The sequence below is a fragment of the Capronia epimyces genome (genome assembly GCF_000585565.1).
Source record: "Capronia epimyces CBS 606.96 chromosome Unknown aczIQ-supercont1.3, whole genome shotgun sequence".
NCBI lineage: Eukaryota > Fungi > Ascomycota > Eurotiomycetes > Chaetothyriales > Herpotrichiellaceae > Capronia > Capronia epimyces.
This window is the reverse complement of record NW_006912906.1, coordinates 2,447,899-2,474,422: the sequence shown is the minus strand read 5'-3', so window position 1 is coordinate 2,474,422 and position 26,524 is coordinate 2,447,899. Positions and strand designations below refer to the sequence as shown.

Sequence of the window (26,524 nt, the reverse complement as noted above, 5' to 3'; positions counted from 1 at the left end):
CGCCGTATCATGTCTTTCTCTTATTGCAAAGTAATGTGAAAGGCTATTGGGGATAGCATTGAACAGTGAACAGTGAACAGTGCACAGTCCTCCTGCCTAATCAGGCTTATAGAACATAGTAGGGCTAGAGGCCGGGGATATAGGATGATATGAAACCCGATACGAACAACATATGATAGAGTATGGTTCGAGTCGGTGTTATGGGAAGTGGGTATATAGTAGGCCTGTGAGGAGAGTATCGTCCTTGGAAGACTACATCTGCCCTGTCTCTGTTCATTATTGACGGCTCCGGCTCCGGCTCTGGCGCTCAACCACAGAGTAGATACCAAGACTAGTATACTGGTCCCTTCATGACAGAGTATCTATAGATACCAAGACAACAATACTAGTATAGTATACTGTTTTTAATATAGGATGATTCGATAGTATACTATATCATATACTGCTGATGTGTCTAGTCTAGTCTAGTCTAGCCAATGACCATTTTGTTTTTGATGGTACCCAGGGCCTCGATTTCGACCTCGACGACATCGCCGTTCTTCAGCCAATTCGGCGGGTCCAGGAAGGCGGCCACGCCACTCGGCGTGCCCGTCATGATGACGGTGCCCCGCCGGACGGTCCTCCCGCGGCTCAGAAACTGGAGGATGTCGGAGACCAGGAACAGCAGGTCGCCGGTGCTGGTCTGCTGGCGCACCTCGCCGTTGACGCGGGTCTGCAGCTCCAGCACGGGGATGCCGTCCTTGAGTTTGCCGGCGATGGCCGGGGCGCTCGGGCTGACGATGGCAGGGCCCAGCGGCGCGAACTTATCGAACGACTTGCCCATGCCGTGCTGGCCGCCGCTCCGGGGATTCGCCTGCCAGTAGCGCGACGACACGTCGTTGCCGACCGTGTAGCCCAGGATGTAGGGCAGCGGGTCGTCGCCCTTCTTGAAGTTCTTGACGTCCTTGCCGATCACCACGCTGAGCTCGCCCTCGTAGTCCAGCTCCACCACTTCCGGGTCTACCGGCACGTCCTCGTACGGCCCGGCCAGCGCGTCGTTGGGTTTGGTGAAGATGACGGGGAACTCGGGCGTCGGGAACGACGCCTCGGCGATGTGTTTCTTGTAGTTCAGCCCCACGCCGTAGATGAGAGGCACCGACGCCAGCGGCGCCAGCACCGACGCAATCGTCGCCTTCTTCGTCGTCGCCACTAGCGACCACGGCTGCTCGCCGTCGTAGATCGTCGCCGTCTGTCCGACCAGGTTGTCGACCGACTCGACTTCCCCGTAGTGTATGCGGCCTTCGCCATCCTGGAACCGAACCAGCTGCTTGAATGTGCTTGTGCTCGCCATGTCGGAACAAAGCAGTCCAGAGAAGGCTGGATGCGGGATTCTGCTGGACGTGGCCTCGACCGGCGTACAGTCACAAGAAACTCTGAGTAAAGGAGAAGATCTGACTTCAGCTCGCTCACGATCGACGATCAAGACTAGATTCAACCCTGTCTCTGGAGTGATATCAGCGTTGCACGTAGTTTGAAGTTTGTAGTTTTGTGTTGAAGCACGGCCAATGCAATCTGCTGTCACTCAGTACCTAGTCTCACAGCCACTTCTATGTCCTCTCTGTAATAGTAGATAGCGATGAATTCGATTGATAAGCATGCTCTGAAAATGACGGAAGTCTTGATGTCTCCCCCCTCATTTCCTTCGATATGATTCGATCTCGGCGTCGGCCCGGATTCGGGGGGCTGCCTCCCGAAGCCCGAATTCATCGAGTTCGGGGACAGTAGCACGCCATTCCGAGTCCTTACTCTGTGCGGTATAGAGCCATGTTGGTCCGCCCTGGGGTTCCTCGTCCTGATTGCGGGGGCTTGGGGGGGCAAGACTGACTGCCCACACGGCGTGATGGCCGCGAAAGTCCTTGGCCTCGCATCCTTCTCGGCATAGTTTGTTCGTGGGGAAGGGGAAACGTCCAGTGGGGGACAGCGAGATAATACATGTTATCCTTCTTCGACAGTGCGATGCTGTAAGATAGATAGTCTCGATCAACATATGTTAGGCCTAATAGTCCCATGTGCAAGGAGGAGTGCAAAAGACGCCGAGCTTGCCTATGACTCGGCGTCGTCTAGAAAATCCAGCCCATTTATTAAGATTCGAGTCAAGACAGATCTTTCTTTCAACTTCCCTCCACGATAATATTGCTTGGACTGAACTACTATACGGAGCACGGTCGCTCGCTACGGCGTCGTACATATGCTCTCAGTACGTGAGCATCCTCCCTTGGAACAAGCAACATGCCGACACCCTCGAGGAGCACTTCTTTGCAAGCCATAGGACAAGCCCCAGAGGATCCAAGGCGACCGAAATACACCACAGCAAAGGGTACTGGTACTGGTATTAAGGCCGCCGCCCACTTAAGTACTGTACCTGTACTCTGTATGCAGACATGACCAGGATCAAAAATCAAAAACAGGGCAAGACCCTGAACCGTACTAAGGTAGGACAGCTACTGCAGTACACCAATTGATTCGAAAGCCACACCCCGTCGTCTCTGCGACTTCCCTTGACAGAATTTTGACCGACTAATTTGCACCACCCTCGCGCCGAGACGGAGTATTGTACATATACAACCAGAGATATACTCCATCTTACCGTCAGGTCTAGCCTACTGTATAGTAGATATGACTGTCGGCTACGATTTCGGGCCTCGGGCATCGGGTCTCCCCAGACCCCAGAATGGATGGACCTGGACGTAGGTATCCACCTCCAGTATACCGTTCTCCATGTGTCATGGGGCCCCATGAGGTAGGTAAGTGCCCCAGAAAACGATCCCCATATATACTATACTACTATACATATATATCCAGTCTGGCCAGGTCTGGTATTCTGGAAGCGGAAGCCTCCCAGTCCACGGGAGAACAGAGTGAGATAAAAGAGAGATAGTGAGAGATATCTTGTGTGTGTATACGTATCTCTCTGGGTTTGCAATATGGCAGGCGAGAAAGAGCCCCTCGAGCACATGGAAGAAGCGGCCAAAGATGCAGATACTGCTGCGGCATTGGTCGGCCATGCACTGGACGAGACCAACCAGCCGCGCTACGACGACAAAGAGACGATCAAGCTGATGCGCCGAGTCGACTGGCGCGTGTTGCCCATGCTGACCTTCCTGTATCTGATCTCGTTCCTCGATCGAGGGAACATCGGCAACGCCAAAGTGGCCGGAATGAACGACGACTTGGGCCTGACAGGCGCGCAGTTCAACATGGCGGTGACGGTAAGAGAAGCAGCCCAGCCATGTTTTTGTTGGAGCCCGGCCGGAGTGGTTCCAGTCCAAGGGAAATCCTTTGCTGGCTCGGTTCAAGTTGTTGAGCACTTTCCTAATGCAGATCTCGCATCTAGGTCTTCTTTATCCCCTACGCCATCTTCGAGGTCCCCAGCAACATTGTTCTAAAGCTCATGCGGCCATCGTGGTGGATTAGCATCATTGTGACAGCATGGGGGACGGTGAGTCCTCCTTCTCTCTGCCCTAGGAGCTTCCTTTCCGGACCAGAAACCCTTCAGTCAGACGAGTCTGAGTCTGACTCTGACTCTGACGCCGACACCAATTCTGACACTGACTCTGCCACTGATACCGATACGGACGAGTACTAATGAAGAATGCATTGTCCAGGTCATGTTATGTCAGGGATTTGTGCAGAACTACCACGGCCTGATCGCCACCAGGATTATTCTAGGCGTCACCGAGGCCGGCTTCTTCCCGGCGGCAGCCTACCTAGTCACGACGTGGTACTGCCGATTCGAGGTGCAGAGGCGCATGGCGCTCTTCTACAGCGCCGCGTCTCTGGCTGGCGCGTTTTCCGGCCTCCTCGCCTTCGGCATCCAGCACATGGACGGCGTCGGCAACCTGGCCGGCTGGCGCTGGATCTATATTCTGGAGGGCATCCTCAGCGTGCTCGCCGGCCTGGCCACCCCCTTTGTGCTCCCGGATTCCCCTGACACGGCTGGCTTTCTCACCGCGGCGGAAAAGGCGACGATCAAGTTCCGCCTGGAGCAAGACTCCGGCACGGCCGCCGGCAAGGTCTCGACCACAGAAAGCTTCCAGTGGAAGTTTCTGTGGGCGGCCTTGTTCGACTGGAAGATCTGGTTTGCCGTCTTTATCTTCTGGGGAAACACGTATGTTTTTTTACATCAAATCTATGTCTTTTACATCACATCATCCCCTACCGTCCGGCCGCTTTGATCCTCAAAGCCGTCAGTCAGATGCCCAGGCAGCAGATGTGATGTCCAAGCAGCAGGCCCTGAACCTGACTCTGAACCTGACTCTGACCCTGACCCTGACCCAGCCCTGAACCTGACCCTACCCTGATTCAATATCTCCCACACTGACCAACCTCTTCTCCCGCAGTGTCCCTCTCTATGCCTTCACCTACACAGCACCCAGCATCATCTTGGAACTAGGCTACACGTCGGCGCAAGCGCAGCTCCTTACCATTCCGATCTATCTCGTCGGGATGATCTCGACGCTCGGGTGTTCGTGGCTGGCGGACCGACGCCGCACGCGCTGGCCCTTCATCGTGATCCCCTACTCGGTCGGGGTGATTGGCTTCCTCGGCCTGTTGGCGATTCCCCATCCCCGCCTGCCCGGCCTGACGTACGGCTGGCTGTTCTTCATCCCGGCCGGCCTGTACCCGCCCGTCATCACCATGGCCTCGTGGCTGGGCAACAACCTGGCCCCGACGTGGAAACGGTCCATCGGCATCGCCCTGGGCATCAGTCTAGCCAACGCCGGCGGCATCGTCGGCTCCAACATCTTCATCGCCAAACAGGCCCCCCACTACTGGTTGGGCTATGGTTTCTGTTTCGGCTGCGTCTGTGTGGCGATCCTGTCTACGCTGGTCTTGCGCTATGCCTATAAGACGGCCAATGAGAAGCGGGATAAACTGAGTGAGGAGGAGGTCAGGGCAAAATATACAGAGCGTAAGTGGAAGTTTGGAGTTCTCAGACGTTTTGAAATCTCTACGAGATATCTATCTGTCCGCGAACCTGGCATGCTTAAGCGGCTTCCCTTCCCACACCCTACACAGTCCTGTCTTTGAATGCACGCTTGGCTTTGGCTTTGGCTTTGGCTTTGGATTGGCTGACTGATTCCTTCATTTGTTGTAGAGGAACTACTGGACCTGGGCGATTACTCTCCGCTGTACAGATACGTGCTATAATGGAGTCACTGTACGCCATGTTGCTGTCATGAAACGGGTATGCGCTGTGGTGGAACCGTGAATCCCATCATATCCCGTCGACGGAGAGATGGTGTCGATGTTCCATAGTGTGCATGGCTACATGTCCATCCAGACGCTGCTTTATGCTCTTGAGATGATATATATAGATATAGATGGAAGAAGAGTCCGGTCCTACGGCACAATCCGGGAGAAGGGAATTCCCAGGGGGTCTGGAGCTGTAGGGAGAGCCTGCCTTGGTCAAGCACCGAGTATCGGTATCTATAAGGGGACTGAGATGAGGTGATGTGAGCTGAGGTCAGGTCACCAAGGCCAGGACCATACTATTTAGACTTATAAAGGCCCAATACAACGTGCTCCATGTAGTCCTAACATACCGTACATGACAAAATGACAAAATACCACAATGACAAAATATACCACCGTTCTATATCTCGTCACATAGATCAGATACGAGGTAGTAACGCATTGGCAGCCGGGGGTGAGAAGCTCTACAAAGACGTCCATGTCATACAATATCCGTACAGCCGTCACCTGAGTGGTCCCAGTTCAACGCACTGTACAAGAATGTACAGTACGTACAGTATAGGGAACAAACAGCTTACAGCTCCCCTTCTCGGGGCGCCATCACTCCACCAGATGACTGGATACTAGTTCGGCCCCAGGCGAAGATCAGGTCAGGCTGTGCGGCCCCTTTCTCCGAGGTAACTGTCCCCCTCCATAGGGATTGCCGAAACCTGGCACCTGAGCCCAGTCCGGAGTACTGCACCCCCCTGGCACGTAATTAATACTCGTACTACATAGATACTACATGTCCATACTAGTAGTGGACAGCCCGCAGTTACAGTACTCTGTACAAGACCCCGGCCAAGTCGAAGAAAGAAACTCTGAGCCGGCTTCCACATTACATTACACTATACTGCCCGGTCGGCCTTTATAGATCAGACCTCTTCTACGATGCCGGTCCTTGAGAACAGCGAGGTGCAGGGCCAAGAGCGGACCCATACGAACGGAGAGCATGATTTGGAGACGGACGTGTTGATTGTAGGTGGCGGATTCGGCGGCGTCTACGCGCTGTGGAAGCTTCGCCAGCTGGGCCTCAAGACGAAACTGTTCGAGGCTGGCGCCGAGTTTGGTGGCACATGGCATTGGAATAGCTACCCAGGGGCCCGCGTGGACTCGGAAATGCCGTTTTATGCCTTGTCCATTCCCGAAGTGTGGAAGACCTGGAACTGGACCGAACGCTTTCCGTCGCACGACGAGCTCAAGCTGTACTTTAGGCATGTGGACAAGGTCTTGGATCTCAGCAAGGACGCCTACTTCCACACCATTGTGACCGAGGCCAAATATGACAGGTCGAAGAAGCAGTGGGTGGTCAAGACCAGAGACGGCCGGACCGCCCGATGCAAGTACTTGGTGCTCGCGACCGGCTCGTCGTACCGGAAGCACATCCCCGCCTTCAAAGGCCTGGACAAATTCAAAGGCCAGCTGGTGCATGCGGCGGACTGGCCGAACGAGGGGCTCGACGTGAAAGGAAAGCGGGTGGGCATCATCGGGAACGGGGCCACGGGCGTGCAGCTGATCCAAGAAATGGGAAAGCAAGACGCCGACGTGTCGGTCTTCATCCGCACTCCCATCGTGGCGCTGCCGATGCGCCAGCGGAAGCTCAGCGTGGAAGAGCAGGAAACGAGCAAGATGACGTACGGATTCCTGTACGACGGCGCCCGGAACAGCAGGGCGGGCTTCCCGTTCAAGCCGCACACCAAAGGCTTCTGGGAATCGACGCCGGAGGAGCGGAGAAAACTGATGGAGGAAGGCTGGTCGCGTGGAGGCTTCGCCTTCAACCAAGGCACCTACCGGGATTTCATCTTCGACAAGGAGGCCAACAAGGAGTTCTACCAGTTCTGGGCTGACAAGGTCCGGCAACGGATCAAGGATCCCGTCAAAGCCCAGATTGCCGCTCCAATCCCCCAGAAGAAGTGGTTTGCCACCAAGAGACCCAGCTTGGAACAGGACTACTACGATGTGATCAATCGGGACAACGTCAAACTGGTCGACCTGAACGCGACGCCCATCACCGAGTTCCAGGAAGGAGGGATCGCCACTACCGACGGGCTCCACGAACTCGACATCGTCCTACTCGCCACGGGCTACGACGCCGTCACCGGCAGCCTGCTCGACATGGGGCTGGAAGACAAAAATGGCGTGTCTCTCCGCGAGAAGTGGAAGAACGGGGTGAGGACGTATCTGGGTCTGATGATCCCTGACATGCCCAACCTGTTCATGGTGTACAGCCCACAAGCCCCGACGTCCTTTTCCAATGGCCCGCCTATTATCGAGATCCAAGTCGACTGGATCGCCAGTGCCCTGGAGAAGTTCCGCAGCGAGGGCATCGTGGCGATCGACGCCCCGGAGGCGTCCGCGGAGGAGTGGTACGATGAAGTCAAGAAGATCGGGGACAAGACGTTGTATCCCTTGGCCGATTCGTGGTACATGGGAGCTAACGTGCCCGGCAAGCCGAGAGAGCTGTTACTGTACCTGGGCGGCGTGAATGTCTATGGTAAGACCATCAATGCGGCTTTGGATTCCTGGAAAGGATTCACGGTGGAACGAGGGACGAGGGACGATTGAAGGACGAGGCCACGGAGAGCGCGTCAGTGGTGCCATCCGAGGTGGCTGTAGGAACACAGGCATTCAAGAGGCCGTGATGGTGACGGTGACGGCCAGGCTGCAACTTGGACTCAGGCTGCAATGAGGATATCCCATCTCCCATCTCAGCCTGGTCTCGGTGTGCAGATGCCAAGCACAGCGTGGGTCACGTGCTGTAGCTGATCACGTGCAGATGAAATATCTGGTGCCTTGTGGTAGAAACCGGAATCGCACGTCGTGTTAGAATTCATTTATACAGGATACCTTGCCTACGGTTGTGATCTTTCCAGGCAACATGTCTGATAGCACGAGTGTAGCACACTGACCCTCCTGGAACCGCTCCCCTCTCCTCCTGGTATAGAGGGTAACCAGTAAACGCCGCCCTGACACCAGCACGCGGTCATTTCATTCCCGTACGCGGCAATCCACCCACCTCCCCACAACTTCAGAGGAGGAGGGACTCCTGTGCCCCGGACTAGGGGAGCATGGGATTAGGTGGGATGGTGCTATCACTACCCCGCCGTCACATGGGCCTCCTTAGCCCGGGGCCCAAGGTATGGTTTAATTCCTACATCGGTCTGTTGCTCGTGATGCCGGCACTCGAGCCTTTCCCTCATTCCATTCCCCTCTCACGCGGTCCAAGCGACGGGACAGTCTCTCGTGGTTGCCCGAGGCTCCTTTTCTTTGATACTGATACCCAAGGCTCTCTAGCACGGCGTGTGCCTAAACACACATCCAGCGGTCATGGAAGAAAGCGCCCTTCCACGCGGGTTCAAACGCCGCGCGTCCAAGGCCTGTCTTAGCTGCCGCGCGCGTAAGGTACGGTGCGATGTCAACGACCGCATGCCGTGTACCAACTGTCGACTGGACGGCGTCGAGTGCAAAGTGGCCGAGAGCCTGCGTCAACGCAAACGTCGTGTTGAGCCGCAACGGGCGCGGCGGGCCACTCCAGAGCCTTCGGTCGAGGAAGACCAGTCGCCGCCCCAGTTCGCCATCTTCGACGACATTCCTGGTCTTCAGTGCATCACGCCGTTGCCCAGCGTGCCCAATACCGGCTCCCGCTGCGATGCTGCCGGTTGCCGGCGTGACAGTGCCCGCTCGAGAGATCAAGGTACAGTAGTCCTGGCATCTTCAGATGGTGGTTCGCGTTGGACTTGAACCTCTCTCTGCCCAGTACCTTCCACTGTTGCAGGCCTTGGCTGACTGCCCGACCAACCCTAGATGCTTCGTTAGACGGCGTGTCCCAATTGAAGGGAAGCGACAAAGACGACACCAATGCCGACACTATATCCGTCGGGGCCAGGAGTACTCATGCTCAGCTGCCCCTGTCTCCGCCGTCCCAAAGCTCGCCCACCACGACTTTTGGCCAGCGGCGGGTGAGCCTGAGCCAGGACGTTGCCCTTTCCCTGCCCCGGTTTATCCGCAAGATCCCTACCCGGCTGGCCGCCGAGGACGTTGAGTATCTGCAGCGAAAAGGCGCCTTCGTCATCCCGGACACGGCTCTACGCAACGAACTGCTACGGTGCTATGTGCAGTTCGTCCACCCGTACATGCCGGTGCTCGACCTGCAAGACTTTCTATCCGCCATTGAGCAGAATGAACCTGCCAATGCGGTCAGCCTGATGCTCTTCCAGGCCGTCATGTTCGCCGCCACCCCCTACGTGGCCGCGAGGACGTTGGCCGCCCACGGCTACAGCAATCGCCGCATGGCCCGGAGAAGCTTCTACCTGCGCATCAAGTCACTCTGCGACATGGATTACGAAGTGGACCGCGTCACCATCATCCAAAGCAGTCTGTTGATGACGTACTGGAACGAAACCCCCGACGACCCCAAGGATGTGTGGTACTGGCTGGGTGTGGCGGTGTCGTTGTCCAAGGCCATCGGTTTGAACTACGACCCATCCCCGTTCCCGCCGCACAACATCCAGAAACGGCGGCTGTGGAAGCGGATCTGGTGGTCGTGCTATATGCGAGACCGACTGGTCTCGCTGGCCTTCCGGCGGCCCTCACGGATCAGCCAGAACACGTTCGACCAGCCCATGCTGGAGCTGTCGGATTTCGAGACCAAGCCTCTGTCCGGCGAAGTGAGCAGGATGCTCGGCCCTCCCTGTCCCACCATCAGCAACGAAGCGGTGCGCATATCCTTGGCCCAACTGTGTCTCGGGATGGCCAGTCTGTGCGTCTGTTTGACCCCGATCCTCGAGATGCAGTGCAGCACACCCGGGATCAGTTCGATCCAAGCGCGCAATCACAAGACGAACACCACCCCAGCCCCTGCCCAGGCGGTGCCGGATCCCTGCGACATGCTACAATGCGACAAAGACCTGCGCAAGTGGTATCGAGCGCACGCCCAAGAGCTGTGCTGCTTCGGCGGCATGTCTTCTGGGACGTCGCCGGACGACAGCTGCGACGTGCTGGATCTCCACCGCGCGGTGCTGAAGGCGGTGTATCTGACCTCGATCAGCACCTTGCACCGACCGCAGATTCTGTCCATGGCCACGCACTCGACGGATCCCGAGATCCGAGACCTGTCGCGCCGAAAGACGCGCGAGGCTGCCAATGACCTGACCATCCTGTTCACGAACCTGTACGCACACGGCCTGGTGCGCTTCTTGCCCAACACCGGCGTCACCTGTGTTCTGCACGCCGCCATTGTGCATATCCTGGACCAGACCGTGGGCGATCCGGACCTCAAGCAGACCAGCACCCGCAAGTTCGCGCTGTGCATGCAGGCCCTGGAGCAGCTCGGTGACATGTACGCGTCCGGCGCGTTTGCCTGCTCGTTCTTGACCGCTGCGGCCAACAAGGTGTCGTCGCGGGCCGGCTCGACGGAGGCCATGGTGGGCCTGAACGAACGCCTGCCCGACGTGCAAGTCAGTGACGGCAGGGGAGCGCCTTTGCAGTTCGAGTACCAGTTCAATGTCCCACCGTCGACGTCTGGGGCCGTTCAGGCTGGGGGTGTAGGGCCAGGCCCCGCGCGAACTCGAGCCTTGGGGTCTGCCGCGATCATCTCGTCGTCAGAAGACAGCAGGAAGTCGTGCCGCCCAGACCCAGCCGTGCGTGCCAGTGACGCCCCGCTCGTGGTCAGTGGCGATACTGATGGCGATGGCGATGTAGTCTCCACCTGGCGACGATACCAGGGCGTTGCCGAGCCAGGCTTTCACGGCAACGGCAATAAAGCTGTCGAGTTCAACCGAGAACCGCCGCGTGTGACCGGCCGACCGGGAGTGGGAGCTTCAGCGGGCGACGAAATGCAGCTGGACCTAGATTCGTTCCTCGACATGGAAGGTTGCGCCGATTTCTTCAAGCTGTCCGACGAGTTGGGCGTTGGGTTTGATACGCAGTGGCTGGATGCTTTTGATCCTCAGATTGCTTGACCCTGACTCTAAGCTCGGGGGCTCGCGTCAGTGTGGGAAGAATACATCAGGCTCAGCTCCCCAATTTGGCCCAGTCACCGCGATTCTATTTGCGGAGTTTTGAGCCGGCAGGCAGTGAATACAGCAGTGAGTCAGCCAGACTATGATTTAGGGAAAGCGGTTTACGGTGTTCTTTCATGTATATATGAGTTCCAAGAAATGTTGTGATTGAGCAGTTCTCATTGGCGTTCAGTTGGCAAACAGTCACTAGGGGATTGATATCTATTTCAAACTACAGTATGAATACCTGATGGATTGTATCTTGTTCATATGAATGTGAATGTGAAGCCATGACTTTCCGGTTCTTGTTCCTGGTCCTGTCATATTGTTCCCTTGGTTGTGGTTGTGTTTGGCTATGGTCTGTCTGATAGGATCAATTTTCTCTAAGAATCCCAACCTCAACCTCAACCTGAACCTCAACCTCAACCTGAACCTCAACCTCAACCTGAACCTCAACCTCAACCTAGCATGAGCATCAGGCCGTCGAGCATACAATTCACTCTCTCATCGACATACCGCGCCGCCGTGGGACAAGAGGAGACAGAAGAGCGCAGGATGGACATCACATGACAACTTGCAAGAGAAGAGTATATACACGACACTATATATTGCTGGTGAATGTAATCCACCAATCACACACACACACACACACACACACACACACACACATAAATATATATACGCTTATATATATATCTTGTCCTCGTTGTGCCACAGAGTACCTACAGTTCGACTATATACAGTTCAAGTATATACAGTTCAAGTATATACAGTAAGTACATAGCCCCGGCCAAAGAGAGCAAGCGGCGCGAACGAGCGTCATTTAAAAACGAGAATACCATACCGACGTAAAGTACCGCTAAGGACACCCCAAGAGTAAGCTTGTGGGCCATGTTTTTGCTTTGTTCTTTCTCCAAAGAGTACTAAGACCTAGGTGAGATTAGTCGAGGAATTGCGGGTGGGCTCTGTCTGTCATTCTGGCCGGGAGGGACGGGCGTGGTCATCCCTCGGCCCGAGGGTAATGTACCTCCCTACATAGGTACCCAACAAACCTACCTAATTACCCTACGTATCTTGGTTCTAATTACGGTACGAGTACGGATACAAAGTATAGTATCAAGATATCACAGTTTCACAGTACTGTATCCGTACTCCGTACATACTATAGTAAGATACACACGTCCCAGCTAGGTGCCAGGTACTACTACGTACCACAGAGTGCTGCAGTACTCCTAGGTACCACGTCCAACTGGTTTTGTTGGGATGGATCGAAGAGAAGACTGCGGTGGGATGAATACTGGGTACAAAGACTACAATCATCTGAATATTGTTGCCTAGGTCAGAGTTTCTTCCTGTTCTGACCGGTAAATATTGTTGCCCAGGTTAGGAATTCTTGCTGCTGACTGGTGGCATGGGAGGACGTGCTGTGGGCGAGGCGAGACGATGCGGCACCATGGGTTGAAGGACAACAGACGCCGTCCAAGGCTGGCAAACACAAAAGAATCGACCTAATAGATTTATTCCTAACCTGATATCTTTACTTTGATATTAGTACGAGTTGAAACCTATACATTCGGCGGTGTCTTGCCTACGGGGGTTTGATAGACCAAAGGAGAAGGAGAGGAAGAAGCAGAGAAGCTTTCCTCTCCATCGATTGATGGATGCAAAACTGCCCGAGGCCGGTCCATCATTTCTTATTCTCGTTCCAGAAGCTGACCCAATCGACGACCTTGACCTTCTTCTGAAACTGGGCAATGCCATGCCTGCCCTCGGAGCCCGGCAGCATCATGTCGGCGAACTTGTCGCTGATCAACTGCTCCTGCTTGGCCGAGGTCGGCAGGGCCCAGGCGACCTTGACCAGGTCCTTACACCAGGAGGCGGCGACGGGGGCAGCCTTGCGCAGCTGGTCCAGATAGCCGTGCAGCAGGCGCTGCAGGTCGTCAGACCCGTCGGCCAACCCATGCACGGCGCCCAGACGGTGCAGTTCGGCGACGTGGACCTCGCGGCCGCTGAGGATGGCCTCGCGGGCGAACGAGACGCCCCATTCGCGCACCATGAACTTGGAGATGATGGCGGGCGCCAGGCCCAGCTTGACTTCGGACAGCGTCCAGCGCGCCCGCGACGACGCCAGCCGCACGTCGCACACGGTGCTGAGGCCCACGCCGCCCGCGTAGCACGGCCCGTCGACCACGGCAATCGTCGTCTGCGGGCTCTCGTCGATGGCGCGGAACAGCTCCGACACCCGCGCAAAGTAGCCGTCCGCCGCCGATGTGTCGCTGGTCTCGGTGCCGCCGCTGAGGTCCATCCCCGTGCAGAAGAACCGGCCCTCCGCGGCCAGCACAATGTGGAAGACCGTGCGGTCCTGCGCCAGCGACCGGTACAGTGCCGTCAGGCCGTCGACCATCGGCCCCGTCAGCGCGTTGCCGTTCGCCGGCCGCGTCAGCGTCACTTGGACCACCGGCCCGGCTCGCTCGACTTTGTAGTCGCCGTAATCTTGTACGAGAGTCCAGGTCCGCTCTTGCGTCGGCTTTGTAGTGGTTGGAGTTGTGGCTGTGGCGGAGCCAGTGGCTGTTGGTGTCTTTGTACTTGGCCTTGTATCTGTACTTGTCTTTGTACTGGTTGATGCTGGCGTCGGTGGCGCCTTCGTCCCTGCCTTTGCTTTAGCCACCAACGCCGATCCCGCCCTGCTGCCGTTCGGTCGTCCCAGCTGCTGCGAGATCCAGTCGCCCGTCTCGACGAGCTTGTCCAGGTCGACGCCCGTGTTGACGCCCATCCGGTCGAACATGTACACAATGTCCTCGGTGGCCAGGTTGCCCTTGGCGCCCACCGCGTACGGACAGCCGCCGAGCCCGGCCACGCTGCTGTCGAACGTCCGTAGGCCCAGGTCGTAGGCGCGTGCCACGTTGGCCACCGCCTGGCCGTACGTGTCGTGGAAATGCCCGGCGAGCAGCCGCGCCGGCGTGTCGCGCAGGAGATACTCCAGCAGCAGCTGCGTGTCGTACGGCGTGCCCACCCCCAGCGTGTCGCCCAGCGACACCTCGTAGCAGCCCATGTCGAGCAGCCGCTTGACCACGTACTCGACCTCTTGCGGCTTGGTCGGCCCGGAGTACGGGTCGGCGAAGATACACGAGACCACCCTAGATTGGTGTCAGTCAGTGCTGGTTCGGGTCGTGCCAACTGGCATGATTCTGAGTATTGATATGAATAGCAAGAATAGTAGCAGGGATGCAGATAGCACTAAGAGAAAGGTAGCTCACCCTCGAACTGCAATCCCCTGGGGAAGGGCTTTGCGCGCCACACTCTCGGCCTGCGCCAGTGCCTCGTCCACCGTGCAGTTTTGGTTTGCCTTGCTGAATGCTTGCGACGCTGAGGCGAAGATGACCACTTCCTTTGCGTCGCTTTTCATCGCGTTCTCCAGCCCTTTGGGGTTGGGCGCCAGCACGGGGAATCGTCGGTCGCCGTCGCCTGGCTGGGCGTGGGTGAGTGGCCGGATCTGCCGCATCACCTCCGCCCCGTCGGCCAGCTGCGGCACCCACTTGGGCGAGACGAAGGAGGTGGCCTCGATGTCACGCAGGCCCGCGGCGGCCAGCCTCTCGATGAGTTCAACTTTGGTCGGCGTCGGCACCAGCGTCTTGATGTTTTGCAGCCCATCACGGGGGCCGACTTCGAGGATCCGCACATCTCGCCCGCCGCTGAACGAGGTGGACCGGGAATACTGGCGGCGTTGACATTGATGCTGCCATCGTAGAGCTCTGGGATGGCTGTTCCTGCTCCCACTCCCTGCTGGCCGCAACACAGTTCTCTTCAGGGCGAGGGTGTTGTTGCTGTTGAAGGCCAACGCACGATGTAGACCGGCGGGATGCATCTGGTGGTGATGTTGGACCAGATGATAGGCAGCCATTTCAAGCTTAGTTGGGGGAAGCCTGTCTAGCAAGACATGACACAAACAACCACAAGACCCAAAGGTCTTAAAGCCGCTGACCAGATTTGCCGCGTACGTCGTTCGCCATGTGTACGGAGGGCCAAGTCAGTGTGGTTGGGGGATTGCCTGGGTCAGGCTAAGGTCCTGGGTCAATTGGCCGAGGATAAAGTAAAGGGGGCGAGGGCATCATCAGCCAACGGGCCGACTGTGACTGTCCTACCAATACCAATAGAACCAACCCCCCCTCCGCGTCATACCTCATACTGTATCCGTACACTGTATTTGGTATGTGCTCCGTACTCTGTACATACTGTAGATACTGTACACATCCAGCTACTGTGCCCCGTACAGTTAGTAATATTATTACTTGGGCACTCACAGACCTTAGCCGTGGCTCACCCTCCGGCAGCTCGGTCCTCGTAGACGGCACGGCCACGGCCATACCCTCCTCTGTAGCCACAACCGACACCCTGTCCCACCGCTCCCCGTGTCTGTGGTGCAGCTGCCATGGTCGAGAATACTGGGCAGGCTCCTAGGCCGAGCAAGAGCCAGCCAACGAGAAAGCAAGTGAGTGTGTGTGTGCGTATTGTGGCGTAGCGTGGTGTGGCCATCCCTCTGTTTGATTGACTATCAACCACAAGTGATACTTAATATTTATGTAGGCCAAGATCGACCACACAATGCGATCTAGGGCGTCCATCTCAATCCAAAAGGGGAGTTGAAGTTTAGTTCACCATGAAGCGGCAGTTGGGGCGTCCGCTGTTGCAGTGGCCATGGTCACCACGGACTGGTTTGCTCAACCACCGCGACACCAACATCAACGCCAACCACTATCCACGGACGCTGAAGACACTGTCAAACACCAAGAACGAAGGCCCCCTAAAGGGAATCAAGATTCTCGATCTGTCGCGAGTGCTAGCTGTATGATATGATGCCCCCATCCATCCCAGACGCATGTCTAGGCAAGGCGGATTGCCATGCCAGTCTATGAGCCTGTCATCTGTCATCCTCTAACGTTAATGTACCCAAGGCACCGCTGTGCACCCAGATTCTGGCCGACTACGGGGCCGAAGTGATCAAGGTGGAAGATGTGGGCAAGGGAGTACGACTGAGTCCCGGTCTCTGGCCTAGATTGCCATGGTGGTTGAGGAGAGGGGCTGACTGATGTGTCTTTGACAGGACGACACGCGATATTGGAAAGTGTCGGGCGAGCAGAGCGCGTGGAAGGACGAGGCAGGACCGATCTCGAACTACTTCGCCGCCGTCAACCGCAACAAGCGCTCCATCTGCCTGAACTTGAAAAGCGAGAAGGGCCGCGCCATATTCCTGTCGCTTGCCGAAAAGGCTGATGTGGTGTAAGTGAGATGGAGAGAGACAGCATGTCTGCTCTCATGTCCTATTCTGACTCATCCTATGCTTTCCCTATCTCTATCCCTACCCCTACCCCTATCTTTATCTCCGACCTCACACCTCCCACCTCCCAGCCTCTACGATTCGGTCCGGTTTGCTCATGTCTGGGATTCCTTCTAGGGTGGACAATTTCCGGCCTGGCGCCTTGGAGCGATTAGGGCTCGGATATGATGTCTTGTCGAAAGTCAACCCTCGCATCATCCATGCCAGTGTTTCAGGTAAGCAACAGACAGTCCCTCCAAGGTGTTTTGTGCCTGCGATGTTTGATATGTTTGATCTACATAACAGCATTGGAGTCATACCCAGACCTACAGCTGACATGACACTCCCCTACAGGCTACGGTGAGGTCGGTCCGTACGCGAAACGGGCCGGCTACGACATGATCGCGGGCGCAGAGGCCGGGCTACTACACCTGACGGGCGAGCGTGGCGGGCCGCCGGTGCGGCCGGGCCTGGGACTGACCGACATGTGTACGGGGCTGTTCTCGCACGGGGCGATCATGGCGGCGCTGTATGCGCGCGAGCAGACGGGCCGGGGCCAGCGCATCAACGCGTCGCTGTACGAGACCCAGGTGGCGCTGCTCACCAACGTCGCGCTGGCCTGGTTGAACCTGGGCAAGGAGACGGAGCGCTGGGGCACGCAGCATCCCAGCGTGGTGCCGTACGATGCCTTCAAGACCAAGGATCTGTACTTTGTGTGCGGCGCCACCAACGACCGCCAATTCGCCATCCTGTGCAAGCAGCTGGGCCTGGACGAGCTGCCGAGTGACGCCCGCTTCTTGACCAACGCCGACCGCGTCCAGAACCGCGACGCCCTGTACCCCTACCTCAACGAGGTGTTTCAGACCAAGTCGACGGACGAGTGGATCGACCTGTTTGAGGGGAGCGGCCTCCCTTACGCGCCCATCAACACCATGGAGCGCGTCTTCGACCACCCGCAGACCGAGGCCACCGACATGGTGTATAATGTCGAGTTTGACGCGGCCAAGTCTGGCCAGCTGAAGCTGCTAGGTGAGTTGGATGTTGTCTGGTGAAATGAATACCCAGACCCAGAACCAGAAAAAGACACACACAGCCCCAGACCCAGAAAGAGACACACCCACGCACACACCTAGACTCAACGAGATGCCGATATAGTGAAACTGACGTGTTTCCCTAGGTCCCGCCGTCAAGTTCAGCGACACCCCAGCTTCCATCCGGTCCGTCCCGCCTCGTCTGGGAGAACATACCGACCAAGTCCTCCGGGAACTTGGGATCCCTGACAGCGAAATCAAGGCTCTTCACGAGAGCAAGGTGGTCTAGGTGAATGAATTGCCGGGTGAGTGAGGTGGTCTAGGTGAACGAATGGCTTGGTGGCTTGGTCTTTGAGTGTACTGTACATATCAGTATAACATATTGGCTATATCTCCAGGCACCCCAGGCAGGTGATAGAATAAGGCTGGCATTGTGTGGGCACTCGTTGTTACACATAGGCCATGATTCCATTACCGAGGAGACTGATGGTGAGATTCATAGATCCCGATTGTCCTCCTGATGTTGGCCGTCGAGATAGTCCTCCTGGTATTACCGTCGTCTCTGGAACCCTCGACCGTCGTAAATAATGGCCACCCATCGCTGTCTGTACTCGCCTGACTTGGTAATCCAGGAAGACCGTATAATCCAAAGTCATGTAGTAAGTAATTAGTACACAGACCATCCATCCATCTGTGTGTATAGTAGTTCCAAGTACAGTACTGTGAACCCGAGGCTGCGCTAGTCTTCCCACGTTCGCACCTCGGCTTGTACATGTACGGAGTACATATACAGTACGGATAACTGAACTGTGGCCAGCAAAGAGGAGAAGGGGACTTTGTTGTTGTCGGCATACTGAAGAGATATTAGTTCAAATTGACGGCTTAGGCGCCGCGTTCCGTCTCTATTATACATACAATCAGCTGAACAGCCACTGCTGGGTTCGCCTCAAGATTTGCCTCCTAGTCTGGGACCACTTGAACTTGTCGTTGAATACGGTATACAGTACTCTAACTTGACCACACCAATAGAGTACGTTACGTGACCCCACCATCCATAGGGTACTTTACTTGACCACACCATATATAGAAGACCGTACGCCCACGGCAGGCAGCATACAGTACAACTACAGAACACAACAGTACTACAGTACAACAGTACAGCAGTACATGATGGAAGCCTGGGCGGTGGTCGAACACAACCAACCGCTCCAAAAGATCCACGAACCCCTCCCACAACTCCAGGGCAGCGAGGTCTTGATCCAAGTCAGCCACTGCGCGATATGCCACTCGGACCTCCATTTCTGGGAGGGCTTCTACGACCTGGGCGGAGGGAAGCGATTCAACATCAGTGATCGAGGAGTGAAGCTGCCGCGAGCCATCGGGCACGAAATCGCCGGCGTGGTGGCGCAGCTGGGGCCTGACGCTGCCGCCGCCGCCGCCGGTGGTGGTGGTGATGCTGGTGCTGATGGTGGTAGTGGTGGTGGTGCTGCTGATGCCGACGCCGTGTCCTTGGCCGTGGGCGACCGCAAGATCGTGTACCCATGGCTCGGCTGCGGACAGTGCCGCCGCTGCCTCCAGGGCGACGACCACCTATGCGGCAGCCAGCGGTCGCTGGGGGTGATGCAGCACGGCGGATTCGCGTCGCACGTGGTGGTGCCGCACCCCAAGTACCTAGTCGACCCGGGCTCGGTGGACCCAGCGGTGGCATGCACGTTTGCATGTTCGGGGCTGACGGTGCTGAGCGCGCTGACCAAGATCCTGCCGCTGGCGCCGACGGACCCGATTGTGCTGGTGGGCGCGGGCGGGCTGGGCCTGGCGGCCATCAGCGTGCTGCGGGCCAAGGGCCATGCGTCGTCGGCCATCATTAGCATCGACCTGAAGCCCGAGAACCGCGCCGCCGCCGTGAAGGCAGGGGCCGCTACCGCCCTGGATGGAGGACAGCCGGGCCCCGATCTCGCTGCCGACGTGCTCAAGGCTGCGGGCGGGCCGGTGCTGGGCGTGGTCGACTTTGTGAACAATTCCAGCACCGCCGCGCTGGCTTATGCCGTGCTGGGCAAGGGCGGCAAGATGGTCCAGGTCGGCGTCATGGGCGGCGAGCTGACACTGTCGCTGGTCAATTTGATCTTCAAGGGCGCCACTATCATGGGAAACAATACCGGCAACTTGGCCGCCCTGCGAGAGGTCACGGATCTGGCGAGGCAGCAGAAACTGGCTCCTATTCCTGTTACTACTGTGCCGTGGGACCAGGCGAACGAGGCCTTGATGCGGCTGCGCGATGGGAAGGTCACGGGCCGAATCGTCCTGGTGAGATGAGATGATGAGACGAGATAAGACGAGACGAGACGAGACGAGACGAGATGACGTGGTATTGTATGGTATATGGCATGATACAGCAAACAATATCCGTTTCGTATCCAGATCCATATCTTATAGCCTGGCGAAGCAAAAGTCATCCTCCGTATATGTTTTGACCAGATGCATATGCTTACATATCGCTTATCTATATACGTGTCTAGCTGTAACTACAACAGACTCAGACCCAGAACCCTAAAAAAGGAAAGGGACGTTCAACTCTATAGTCGTCGTCCGCCCGGGCCTGTCTTTGGCCTTCCTCGAGTCTGCTTTCTATTTTCCATCAGGTGTATCCGCAACACGATACACCAGCTTGACCCCATGGATCTTGCCAGATTGCAGGTCGTCCAGGCCCTGGATGACGCCGGCCAGACCTCCTTCCCCGACGATTTCAGGGTGCGTCTTCAATTTGCCCTGGGGTGTGGTGTCAGTAGCTAGAGCTAGAGCTTCGACGGGAGCAATTCGCAATGCCCTCTTCCCTCCTCCCTCCAAGAGGACGAGGACGAGAGCTGACATATGACATGTGACATACCTCGGCAAGCAACTTCTCCGTGAGGCCCATGAACAGTTTCGCGAATTCAAAGTCCTCTGGCGACGCCTCAAACTCGACGGGCCCGAAGGTGAAGGCCTCGCCGTACATGGTGTGCATGACGGTGAAGGTCGACTTGACGTCGTCACGGGGCATCTTGACCGCGTTGGTGGTGCCGTATCGCGTGCCCGGGTACGTGGAGAGAGCATCGGCACACATCTGCGCCGACGACTCGATCGCGATCGTATCCCACGCGTACTTGAGACTGTTTTCCGTGAGCGTGCGGATCTTCTCGCCGGTTTGGGGGTCGGTATAGTCAAAGGTGTAGTCGGCGCCCAGGCTTTTCAGGTGTTCGAATTGATCGGCACCGCAGATGGTGATGACTGTGTACCCGGAGCTATGATGAGTTAGGACTGGAGAACTATCACGTGGATGGCCCAAAGTGGCCTTGATATAGATAGATAAAGCGCATCTCTACGCCTCTGGCCAACAAGACCACCAGTGCCAGTGATCTGGAAGGATGTCAGGTTTGGGTTGGATTTCCACTACTCACAGCTTCGCATACTGGACAGCAAGGCCGCCCGTGGCAGTGCCTCCGCCATAAATCAGGACATATTCCTGGGTTTGGATCGGGTCCGTCGGCAGGTTCAGCCTGAGCGACTTCTGGTACAGGCCTTGACCGACCGTGATGGCGCCCAGCGAGACAGTGGCAGCCTTTTCGTCCGACAGCGACTCAGGAATGCGCATCTGCACATCTCCCTTGACCACGGCGTACTCGGCAAACACGCCGTCCTCGACATTCACCAGATTCGTGCCGTGAGCCACGCCGCAAATCCGCTCGCCCTTGCGCCACGCCTTGCTGACGCCCTGGCCGACTTCCTCCACCACGCCTGCATAGTCGCAGCCGACCAGGCAGCCGTCCTTGGCTCGATTGAACGCGATATGCTTCCAGTCGGTCGGATTCAGCGCCACCGCCTGTGGCTTGACCAGCAGATACCCATCGCGCAGCCGGGGCAGTGGCCTGTCGTCGACCAGCTGTGCTTTGCTTCCGTTCACCACCACGGCCTTCATGGTTGCGGTTGCGGTTGCGTATCGACGGAGCCTAGGAGTCGCGAAAGAATGGTTGTTGAAGCTGCCTGTCCGCAGAGCGTGCACGATGGCTGTGGTTGTGGTTGAGGTGCTTGCTGGATTGGGTCGGAGTTGGAGACATGCCGACCGAGTCGAGACTCCGAACATGTCAAAGAGGATACACTGTAATTGGTACCTGTACAGATACAGCGAGGGGTAAAGTTATGTACAGTAATGAGTAATACTGTGGACACAGTGCAACGAATATTTGTCTTGGGCGTTCTGTGCACATAGGATAGGCCTGAATTCTTTGGAGGAAGTCAAGTACCGTCAGTCTCTCTGGTCGCGATCACTGAGCCTGGGCCTGACCCTGGCGCCGTTTTGTGTAAAGCCATGTTTGAGAGAGGTCGTCAACCGCCCCTGCTAAGATGGGCCTTGGCCTGGATGCCTGTCACTCCTGGCTACTGTCATAGGCTTAGATGGCTCTAGATAGGTGGGTTTAGAAGGGTGGAGGGGTTGGCTTAGGGGCCAGGGGGGCTAAGGGGCCTGGGCCGAGGGAGTGTCGGGTTCGGCCCAAGCACAGCTGCCTGGGGCCCTCCTAAGCCATAAGCCTCCTACTGTAAGTCTAGGAGCCCTTTAGCCCTAGGAGCTTAGGGAGCCCCTAAGCCCCTAGCCTAAGCCTGAAGAGCCCCTTAGCCCCTTAGCCCCTAAGCCCAAGCCTGAGTCACTTGCCCCAAGAACCGGCGTCACCACCTTTATGGGCGAGGGGTCTTCGCTGTACAGAATAATGAGCACGCCGCACTCACAGTGCCGGACTGGCTGAGCCGATATGATGCATACTGTACCCATATATGAATCAAATATGAGAGCTACCACTACCACTACCACTATACGCCTTGGCTAGTAGGACTTGGGCAGCCCCAGCACCTTCTCGCCAATGTAGTTCTTGATCATCTCCCTGCTCACGGGGGCAATGCGAGGCAACATGGCTTCCCGCAGATACCGCTCGACATGGTATTCTTTGGCATATCCCATGCCGCCATGGGTCAGCACGGCGCGCTGGCAGGCCTCAAAGGCCGCCTCGGCCGCCAGGTACTTGCCGGCGTTGGCGTACTCGCCCGACGTGTAGCCCTGGTCGTAGAGTCGTGCTGCCAGGTAGATGGTCAGCCGGGCGGCCTCGAGCGACATCCAGGACTCGGCCAGGGGATGCTGGATGCTCTGGTTCTTGCCAATGGGGCGGCCAAACACCACGCGTTCCTGGGCGTAGGTGGCGGCGCGGCGGAGGGCGGCGTATCCCAGGCCCAGGGCCTCTGCGCCGACGAGGACGCGCTCGGCGTTCATGCCGTGCATGATCATCTTGAAGCCGTTGCCTTCCTCGCCGATCAAGTCCTCGGCGGGCACTTTCCAGTTCTCGAAGAAGAGCACGTTCGAGTCGACGGCGGCGCGGCCCAGCTTGGGGATTTCCGTCACCTGCATCTGGGCGCGATCCATGTCGGTGTAGAAGAGTGACAGGCCCTGGGTCGGCTTCTTGACCTGGTCCAGGGGCGTGGTGCGCACCAGGATGAGGATCTTGTGGGCGATTTGCGCGGTTGAGATCCAGATCTTCGACCCGTTCAGCAGGTAGTGGTCGCCCTGGCGGCGCGCAAAGGACTGTAGCTTCAACGTGTCCAGGCCTGTGTTGGGCTCCGTGACGCCAAAGCATGCCCGTTCCTTGCCTGCGATCAACGGCGGCAGCCATCGCTTCTTCTGCTCGGCGCTGCCGAACTTGACCACCGGCTCCAGCCCGAAGATGTTCATGTGAATCGACGAGGCGCCCGCCATGCCGGCCCCCGACTCGGAAATCGTCTGCATCATGACTGTGGCCTCTGCGATCCCCAGCTCCGACCCGCCATACTCCTGCGGCATGCAGATCCCCAGCCAGCCGTCTCGCGCCAGGTCGTTGTACAGGTCATGCGGGAACTTGTGGTTGTTGTCGTGCTCCAGCCAGTACTCGTCGGGATACTTGGAGCAGATCTTCGAGATGGCCTCCCGCACCGTCCGTTCCGAGTCTGTAAAGTCGGGCTGGCTGAATTCCGCCTTTCTGGCCGCAATCGTCTGGAAGCTGCGGCCGCGGTTCTTGTCCATTGCTCGTAGTCGGAGACATCCAATCCCAGTCCCAGTCCCATGCTGCCTCCCACAGCTCTGGACCCGGACCACCGTCCTCATCTGTCGAAACAGAAAACTCATTGTCACCTTTGAAGTTTTTTCGGATGCACGCAAGATACCAATATCAGCAATGCCACCGAGTGGTCAGTCGAGAGTCGAGTACTGATATCAAGCTGCCGTGATGCAGTTTTGTTTTGAGGAGTAGCTGTGGTCTTCTCAGCCTCGTCACGCCTGTGTGTTGCGTCACGTGGATCGAGAAAGATGGCCGATGGTGCAACAACAGTGGCTCTGTATCAGGCCTGAAAACGACACCTTGGACTTGGAAGATCCCATACCGATTGTTAGCATCAAACCTGCATTATTGCATGTTTGACCAAAGCCGAGGCCGCCATCAGGCCATGAAAGTTAGCATGCTACCGTAATTCACACACGGCCGTTGTTGAGGGGGTGGGCCTCGGGAACACGTCTGGCGCCTTGGTGGCCACCGGCCCGAGGATATACGTCCTGTCTTGTCCTGTCCTGTACGACGAATTGACCGAACCGATTCGCCTTGCAAACCCCAAATCATGCTGACACCGCGATTTTGAGTCAGCCTTCACCAGATGGACCATCGACATGACCACACTGGTCCAGTGGGGAAATGCCAGCTCCCATCATCCTCCAGGACGAGGGAGCTGGGAGAACACCACACCACGCCACACCACACCAGAGCCAGGGTGTCGTAAGCAACTTGCAGTGTACTGGACTGAGTCTCCAGACATTATACCTTATTGAGCTGCGCTGAGCTAGACAGACCGAATACCTTGAACGGTCCAGAGTGACTGTTCACCTCTATGCCGGCTCGGACAGTCAGAGAATAATCTGTCCACGCCCGCTCTGTCTCCGAGTAGACTGTGTCAGCTCTGGACCCCAGATTCCCAGAACCCCCGACCAGGCCTGCTGAGAAACAATGCAAATGCAACATCGACATCAGCAATGCAAGGTCTACCCAACGCCAACGCCAATGCCAACGCCAGCACCGAGTTTCGCCAGAATCCCATCTACAAGGCCACACTCCCGTTCGTGATCGGCTGCCTGTCCGGGTCCGTGGCGACGATATGTCTGCAACCCATCGACATGGTGAAGGTGCGGCTGCAGCTCATCGGCGAAGGCAGCAAGACAGGGCCGAGCCCCAACCCGTTCCGCGTGGCACGCGACATTGTGGCCCAAGGCAAGGCGTCGGAGCTGTATTCAGGCCTGTCTGCAGCTCTGCTCCGCCAACTCGTCTACGGCACCAGTCGACTCGGACTGTTCTTCAGCTTCGAAGACGCGCTGAAGCGCCGCGCCACACGGGCCGGCACCAACGTCACGTTCAGAGAGCGCGCGGCGGCCGGGCTCGCGGCTGGCGGGCTGGGAGCGCTGATCGGCACGCCGACCGAAGTGGCCTTGATCCGCATGCAGTCTGACGGCATGCGACCGCCAGACCAGCGGGCGAACTACCGGTCGGCCTTTGACGCCATCAACCGCATCGTGCGCAACGAAGGCCTGCTGGCCCTCTGGAGCGGTGCCAATGCCACCGTGGTCCGGGCCATGTGCACCAACTTTGGCCAGCTGGCCTTCTTCTCCGAGGCCAAGGGCCAGCTCCAGAAGGTGCCGGCCATATCGGACCAGACGCGCACCCTGGCCGCCGCCGCCGTCGGCGGCTTCTTCGCCGCCTTCTTCAGTATGCCGCTGGACTTTGTGAAGACGAGGCTGCAGCGCCAATCCGGCCCGGCCCAGTCGCAGTCACGGGGACAGTCGCCCGGACAGTCGCTCCACTACAGGGGCATGTGGCATTGCTTCACCAGCACCCTGAAAACCGAAGGCCTGCTGCGCTTCTACCGTGGCTTTGGCACTTATTTCCTCCGCATGGCCCCGCACACGTATGATATCTCCCCAGGGACACGCTCTCGAACTCTCGGAGTTTCTGATTTGCTGACTAGCGGGATCTAGGGTCATTTCGCTTGTTATTGCCGACAACCTTTCGAGGCTTCTGAAGAAGGATCAATAGCAATGACATGGTTCTATGTCGTGGGCGATATAGCATGTCTCGTGACCGCGGTTAGCTATAGATGTGACCATACTCTGCTCTGGCCTACTCTGCCTGACTATAGTAAAATGGACATTATATCCTACTATATCCTGCTCTACTGCACCTTGATCTATTCTATCTTACTGTACCCTTGTCTATCTCACTCTGGTCCGCTCTTCTCTACGCTGGCCTGCTATTCCCTCCCCTACTAGTTTACGTAGTCCTTCTCCTTCCTACTATAGCCCTTCTCTATGCTACTACCTATCCTAGCCTACTGTTTACTCCCACCTGTTCTACTCTACGCCGACCTACCAGAAACAAAGAACAGGGAAGATATATACAGCAATGGCGTATAGTGTCGAGCAAGACAAAGCGTGATACCGAGGAAGAATGAGCGTAGCGGAGAGCAGCTTTGGCAACATGCTCAGCCAGCACTAACACCCGTACTGTACCTGGTGAGTTCGTCCACAGCCGAGTCAATTCTTATAGTTATATTTACCAATACTTTCGATGTATGTTCAGTCCTATGCGCCCGGACGCTCACACCATCCATCTCGAGATTTTCCTATCATCGAAGGCTACGACGGGTCCGCCTGCACGGCTAGGCAGTCACAGCGAAGCCACGAGAGTAAAAGGTGACCATGCCAAAGGTTGAAATGTTCCATGTTCTCTATCAAAGGGATATGAGGGGAGCCTAGACTATATAGGCGTGCCTATACTAGCTTTCTGGTTAAAGGGCACGGCTGGGAATGTCTAAGTTAG

General features: G+C 57.0%; 10 protein-coding genes across 10 annotated transcripts; 6 read left to right on the top strand and 4 right to left on the bottom strand.

Annotated features, from left to right (window-relative positions):
- Positions 1 to 469: 469 nt before the first annotated feature.
- A1O3_04172 (uncharacterized protein) lies at positions 470 to 1,330 on the bottom strand (the record flags this gene model as incomplete). Its single annotated transcript, XM_007734302.1, has 1 exon — positions 470 to 1,330. The coding sequence occupies one exon, from the start codon at positions 1,328 to 1,330 to the stop codon at positions 470 to 472; it is 861 nt and encodes a 286-aa protein (XP_007732492.1).
- Positions 1,331 to 2,963: 1,633 nt separating this feature from the next.
- On the top strand, positions 2,964 to 5,190 carry A1O3_04171 (uncharacterized protein; the record flags this gene model as incomplete). Its single annotated transcript, XM_007734301.1, has 5 exons — positions 2,964 to 3,248; positions 3,374 to 3,478; positions 3,645 to 4,147; positions 4,380 to 4,951; positions 5,138 to 5,190. The coding sequence occupies 5 exons, from the start codon at positions 2,964 to 2,966 to the stop codon at positions 5,188 to 5,190; spliced, it is 1,518 nt and encodes a 505-aa protein (XP_007732491.1).
- A 975-nt stretch (positions 5,191 to 6,165) lies between these two features.
- A1O3_04170 (uncharacterized protein) lies at positions 6,166 to 7,839 on the top strand (the record flags this gene model as incomplete). The annotated part of the gene is made up of 1 exon (XM_007734300.1): positions 6,166 to 7,839. The coding sequence occupies one exon, from the start codon at positions 6,166 to 6,168 to the stop codon at positions 7,837 to 7,839; it is 1,674 nt and encodes a 557-aa protein (XP_007732490.1).
- A 762-nt stretch (positions 7,840 to 8,601) lies between these two features.
- On the top strand, positions 8,602 to 11,234 carry A1O3_04169 (uncharacterized protein; the record flags this gene model as incomplete). Its single annotated transcript, XM_007734299.1, has 2 exons — positions 8,602 to 8,968; positions 9,079 to 11,234. 2 exons carry the CDS (start codon positions 8,602 to 8,604, stop codon positions 11,232 to 11,234), a joined length of 2,523 nt encoding a protein of 840 aa, XP_007732489.1.
- Positions 11,235 to 12,960: 1,726 nt separating this feature from the next.
- Positions 12,961 to 15,174, bottom strand: A1O3_04168 (hydroxymethylglutaryl-CoA lyase; the record flags this gene model as incomplete). The annotated part of the gene is made up of 3 exons (XM_007734298.1): positions 12,961 to 13,790; positions 13,890 to 14,410; positions 14,531 to 15,174. The coding sequence occupies 3 exons, from the start codon at positions 15,172 to 15,174 to the stop codon at positions 12,961 to 12,963; spliced, it is 1,995 nt and encodes a 664-aa protein (XP_007732488.1).
- Positions 15,175 to 15,930: 756 nt separating this feature from the next.
- A1O3_04167 (uncharacterized protein) lies at positions 15,931 to 17,907 on the top strand (the record flags this gene model as incomplete). The annotated part of the gene is made up of 6 exons (XM_007734297.1): positions 15,931 to 16,116; positions 16,226 to 16,297; positions 16,375 to 16,550; positions 16,726 to 16,823; positions 16,942 to 17,616; positions 17,765 to 17,907. The coding sequence occupies 6 exons, from the start codon at positions 15,931 to 15,933 to the stop codon at positions 17,905 to 17,907; spliced, it is 1,350 nt and encodes a 449-aa protein (XP_007732487.1).
- Positions 17,908 to 18,788: 881 nt separating this feature from the next.
- A1O3_04166 (uncharacterized protein) lies at positions 18,789 to 19,931 on the top strand (the record flags this gene model as incomplete). Its single annotated transcript, XM_007734296.1, has 1 exon — positions 18,789 to 19,931. The coding sequence occupies one exon, from the start codon at positions 18,789 to 18,791 to the stop codon at positions 19,929 to 19,931; it is 1,143 nt and encodes a 380-aa protein (XP_007732486.1).
- A 312-nt stretch (positions 19,932 to 20,243) lies between these two features.
- A1O3_04165 (uncharacterized protein) lies at positions 20,244 to 21,570 on the bottom strand (the record flags this gene model as incomplete). Its single annotated transcript, XM_007734295.1, has 3 exons — positions 20,244 to 20,384; positions 20,503 to 20,896; positions 21,053 to 21,570. The coding sequence occupies 3 exons, from the start codon at positions 21,568 to 21,570 to the stop codon at positions 20,244 to 20,246; spliced, it is 1,053 nt and encodes a 350-aa protein (XP_007732485.1).
- An 897-nt stretch (positions 21,571 to 22,467) lies between these two features.
- On the bottom strand, positions 22,468 to 23,691 carry A1O3_04164 (isovaleryl-CoA dehydrogenase; the record flags this gene model as incomplete). Its single annotated transcript, XM_007734294.1, has 1 exon — positions 22,468 to 23,691. The coding sequence occupies one exon, from the start codon at positions 23,689 to 23,691 to the stop codon at positions 22,468 to 22,470; it is 1,224 nt and encodes a 407-aa protein (XP_007732484.1).
- Positions 23,692 to 24,687: 996 nt separating this feature from the next.
- A1O3_04163 (uncharacterized protein) lies at positions 24,688 to 25,741 on the top strand (the record flags this gene model as incomplete). Its single annotated transcript, XM_007734293.1, has 2 exons — positions 24,688 to 25,613; positions 25,684 to 25,741. 2 exons carry the CDS (start codon positions 24,688 to 24,690, stop codon positions 25,739 to 25,741), a joined length of 984 nt encoding a protein of 327 aa, XP_007732483.1.
- Between the last annotated feature and the right edge of the window lie 783 nt (positions 25,742 to 26,524).